This window comes from Lolium perenne, chromosome 4, assembly GCF_019359855.2.
Source record: "Lolium perenne isolate Kyuss_39 chromosome 4, Kyuss_2.0, whole genome shotgun sequence".
In the NCBI taxonomy this organism is placed as follows: Eukaryota; Viridiplantae; Streptophyta; class Magnoliopsida; order Poales; family Poaceae; genus Lolium; species Lolium perenne.
In genome coordinates, this window is record NC_067247.2 from 137,582,193 (window position 1) to 137,587,363 (window position 5,171).

Consider the following 5,171-nt stretch of genomic DNA (forward strand, 5'->3'; position numbering starts at 1 on the left):
TAAGGAACCTGCTACGGAGGATGAGAAGTGGCTCCTTGTCCCATGACGGATAGAGTAAGTAGTAAGGTGATTTCATTTTCGTTATGACACTTAGCATTTTCTAATGTTTGATAATTGTGCAGGAATTTCACATACACGGGGAAGAATGTCCGCGTGCCGTGGAGTCTGATTGGAGCTGCTATTAGGAAGTACTGGCCGGGATGTACACTCCGATCCTTGGGGGCGAGTCCAAGCTAGCCTACACTTGGGAAGACTATGAGATAGCGCCTTACCCTGGCTTTGCTTCCGCCGCCGACGCCGTGATCAAGAAGTTTTGGGTACGTAATGCATACTCTTTGGGTTTCGTTCATATGTAGTTGATAACCCCACCGTGATAACTCATGCCTCTCACACTTTCGTTATGCTTGATTGCAGCGCAATTATAGGGTGGCGATCGAGCATAAGGATAGGGCGGACGTGGTGCTCCGTAACATGTGTCGGAAGTTGACACGGCAGCGGTGGTACAACCAGAGGATCACGTGCATCGGCCACTTCTATGCTGAGCAGGGCGTCAGTACACAAAGCCTCGAGATTGTGCAGGGACTCGCCCCGGCTATGACGATAGATGAGTTCATGTCGGTAAGTAATTGTCAATGCGATTCTATGTACCGCGGCTAACTTGCAACTATATTGTTTGTTCTTCAAATGAGTTTTGATTTTGCAGGTTGTACCACATTGGGCTGATAATAATAAGAGGGCCGCCTTCATGGAGTTGGTCAAGAATTGGGTCGGCGAAAACCCCGATTTCAAGGCCGTGAGCGACCGGAACAAGGCCAACCGTGGTTCTCAGGGAACACACACTGCGGGGAGCAGCAGCACCGATCGCTATCGGGAGCGTACGTACATATAAAAATGGAACAAGCTGCATTTTTTTGATTTTCGATGATATGCATAACATTTGTTTTGTGATGCAGGGGAAGAAGCTCGGGAGGGAACTTGGTGAGATGGAAGCGTGGACGCACATGAAGCTGGTGACGCCCGGTCCGAACGAGCCTCGGCCCGCGCCAGAGATGTACTACGGCAAGGCCAAAGAGAACAAGGAAAGATACTGCGAGGAGTACGCCAAGCTCCATCCAGAGGTGGAGGACCCTATGACCGAGCCGGTCGACGAGGTGGCGATGATGCTGGCGGGGTCCGGCCAGCCGCATGGACGTCCTGCCTCGCCTTGTCTGGGGTTTCAAGCCTCAGAGGAACTTCACGCAGATCAAGGCTACCCTCCCCTCCGGCAGCTACGCTACCTCCTCGCGGACTACATGCCGTTCTCGGGTAGAGGTTGATGTAAGTCATCCACACTTTCATCCTCTGTTTTGACTCTTGTTCCTGAATGGCTATGTTGATGAGACGCATTATTTCTGAAATTGTAGACTCAGCTCGAGGAGGCCTATGCAGTAGCTTACGAGGAGTATCTCGAGAAGGTTAAGGAGCATGACCTTGTGAAAGATGCCTATGTCCAGTGGACGAGCAACCAGATGGCGGTAAGTTTCAATCTCTATGGTTGCAAAACATCATAAGTCCCCATGTTTGAATCTGAGCTATCTCTCCCGTTTCTTGCAGAGTTTCACTCGGTTCATGATGACTGGAGTGCGAGAGGAACCACTCCCAGAGCCACCTCATCCGGGGCCGACGCCAGTGTTCCCGTCCAAGGAGGAGTTCTATATCATGTACAAGCGTCAGCGTCAGTTGACCCCGGTAAGTTGCTAACTTGGCTAAGTTGCTAACTTGGTGTGACATGGCTAAGTTGCTAACTCCCTCCAACATGTAGGGATTGGGAGAATCCAGGAACGACACTCCTTGTGGTACGCCGATGCACCCCGGTCGCCATTCTCCTGGTGCTTCGCCGAACCTCGGCATTTTTCTCGGTTCCGGTGGCTCTCGTCGTGGTTCTACCTCCCCGAGCACCGTCGAGATACAGCGGCCTCACTTCACCCACTCGGAGCTAGATCGTCTGTAGCTAGATCGTCACTCGGGTGGTGCACCACCATAGTTTCTACATTGTACTAGCACATGATGACACGCTCCATCTTTGTAGTGGATCCGGTGTATGTACCATGGTCTTGTATGCTATATTTGTGCTATTTGTGAGATTTGATGCTATATTTGTGAGATTTGGTGCTATACGGTGATATCTGTGTGCTATATGGTGATATATATGTTACTGCATATTCAATCCTATAATATGTGCATTTTCTGCGATTTTCTGAGCAAACGAGGCCAAATTGGCAAAAATCAGAAAAAACTGGACCTGGCTGTGCCGACGGTGTCACCGTCGGCACAGGCCCGTAGCTGTGCCAAATGGCAGGGTCTGTGCCGACGGTGACACCGTCCGGCACAAGCCAAAGTTCAGCGCGCTTTTTTCCAGTTCAAATCAGCACGATTTCCCGCCGGTTCTGGGAAAAAAAAAAATGAAACTGTGCCGACGGTGAAACCGTCGGCACAAGGGGGCACGTTGACGGCAGCGGCGTGACGGCGAGATGAGTGTGCCGACGATGGGCAGGCCGACGGCCACCGTCCAGCCGTCGGCGTACGCCTGTGCCGACGGTGTCGTGGTACGCCGACGGTGCCCGCGCGAACCCCGACGCCATCTGTGCCGACGCCGGTACGCCGACGGTGACCGTCGGCAGAGACGGTGCCGACGGTGAGCTTACCTGTGCCGACGGTGCGGGGCCGTCGGCCCACGGCGTCTTCCCCGTAGTGAGGGAGGGATTTTGGGACGGCGCGCTCGCAGAGGTGGAGGTCGACGCCGGCAGTAGGGTGGCGCGCTCACGGAGGTGATGGCCGGAGGAGGAGCTATCAGCTATGGCGCGCTTGTGGGTGGACAAGGAGGATGGCCGTGGTGGTGTGAGGAGCACCGGAATAGACGAGCAAACTAGATTTCAGATTTTGGTTCTTCTCAAACAAGCTTCTACGTAAAGTAAGCACATGCATATACACTACTGAGTTTTCTTAGATAAAACACTACTGCGCCGGCCCAATAATCTATACAAAGCCAGTACGATTGGAGATTTGGAGCAATTGCAGAAATTCTTAATTGTTCTATTACATCCATACATACATGCATTGAAATTGCACGGTCTGTCTTTCTATCCTGTAATTGCATTCTTTCTTTTATCTGCACACTAATGCTTGCAAACTAGATTTCAGATTTTGGTTCTTCTCAAACAAGCTTCTATGTAAAGTAAGCACATGCATATACACTTGAGTAAGTAATCCCTTCTCGTTCATTACAGCAGAAGTATGATTTTCAGCAATTAAATTCTCGATGACCTAAAAATATAAAAAAATATAAATTTAAACTAAGACCCTGACAGTTTTTGTGGATTGTAGGGAGTACTTTTTATCCGCTATACAGTAAGAATTATTATTTTGTATGTATTGTTGATTTATATCAATACGACAGTTACTATAATTTTTAAAGAAAACTATAGATTGATAACATATGGTCTGAGAATTAAGAAGTCCCTCAAAATCACCTAACAATTGACAAAACCATATTCTCAAATCTGAAATTTAGGTGACTTGAGATTTATGTGCTACACACCAGAAAATTAATAAAAACATATTCTAAAATGTTCTCTACGGTATTTTCATTCTCATAAAATAATATTCATTAAAAATCAATCCGCAGCAACGCGCGGGCATATTTCCTATGTATGTAAAAAAAGAGAAGTAATAAAATCCAAGCTAATTTCTGCAGATGTACTGTTCTTAAAAAAACATTCAGGAATAATTTCGTCACTTCACAGACTATAGAAAAAATGGTATGGATAAATGTTACATACTCTTAAAATTATTGATACATGTGAACCATTTTTGTACCATGATCAAACGCGCAGAAATCGGCCAGTTAAATAGATCGGATGGCTAGGAAGGTGGCTGATAGGTCCTCCAAAATAAAAACAACGATGATCTCCCAGGACCTCCAAACCCTAGCCTATTGGTCATCGTCGCTATGACAGCTGGGTGAGGTCCACAAACGGTGGGATCTCCCATGGCCCATTGGAAATGGTGCAGCCGAAGGGAATGCTGCTGGTGGAGGAGGAGGAGGTGGGGTGCCCGCCGCAGGCGTAAGCCAATTAATGATCCACGGCGATATTGGTGTGGGCGGTGTCTGAGCGGCTGAGGACACCACGGCTCTCTTGAAGGCCTCTTCTTCGGAGATTCCGGGCGGCATGCGGGCAGGGGCGTGCTGGGGAAGTGGCCACGGTGGCTCCGGCTGCTGCGGCATCAAGATGGAGAGCATCATCACCTTATTATCGTCCAAGTAATCTGGCCGCACGGAGAGTTGGCCCTTTGTGCCCTCCACCTTGTGCGCGCAGTACGCGTAGTCGTCCTGGATTTCCTCGCTCGGGATGTCGTCATAGCCGACGAGCTTCTCCTCGGACGCTGGTGGCTCCTCTGCCTCCTCCATCTTGACGTCCGACGCCGATGGTTTGCCTTAGATGAACTCGTCATTGCCAAGGAAGCCCGAGCTACGCCTCAACGATTCTTGCATTTTGAGACTTCAAAGATCTTTGGGGGCAATGAATTTCGGTGTGCCACCGTCAAGCCAAGAGACCAAAAGGACACCCTCTTGCTGTCTCCGAAGGTTACCCTACTTGCGGCATTAAAAAGCTTGGTGTCAAATTCATCAGTCGGTATCTCCGTGCCAAGCCAAGGCTTGACTAGAGCCACCCTCTAATACTTTAGACAGCGCATCCAGCAAACTTTCCCAAATCAAGAATTCCTAGGAATCCCTCACCTTAGGAGGCAAACCATGGACCATTTGACCTCACTTACAGACTCTTTGTACCCCTTAAAATTGTTAAGGACAACAAAGTGCACCGCGTAAACCTGTTAACGATAGTATTATTGTCAGCTAACCGTGCATGTCTTCTATACCTTAGTATGATTACTATTATAAATTCTTAATAAACCCTAGAAGATTTTGGATATCCTACAAATGGATCCCAACGATGTACCATCTAAGGCGGTTTTCAAAGCCTAATCTCTCCACCTTCCTGATATCAACCTAAAGAGCCATCCAATCTCGCTTCCGATGCTGCCATGGTACCATCCCTTCAGATGTTGCTACCACCTCTGATGCTGCTTCACATCCTACATAACATCTATGCAAACATCTCAGTGGTCCTGGA

General features: G+C 48.7%; 1 protein-coding gene across 1 annotated transcript; it reads left to right on the forward strand.

The window, feature by feature from the left end:
- Positions 1 to 1,185: 1,185 nt before the first annotated feature.
- LOC139839141 (uncharacterized) lies at positions 1,186 to 1,810 on the forward strand. Its single transcript, XM_071829185.1, has 3 exons — positions 1,186 to 1,317; positions 1,404 to 1,514; positions 1,594 to 1,810. Exons 1-3 carry the CDS (start codon positions 1,186 to 1,188, stop codon positions 1,738 to 1,740), a joined length of 390 nt encoding a protein of 129 aa, XP_071685286.1. The 3' UTR covers positions 1,741 to 1,810.
- The last annotated feature ends 3,361 nt before the right edge of the window (positions 1,811 to 5,171 follow it).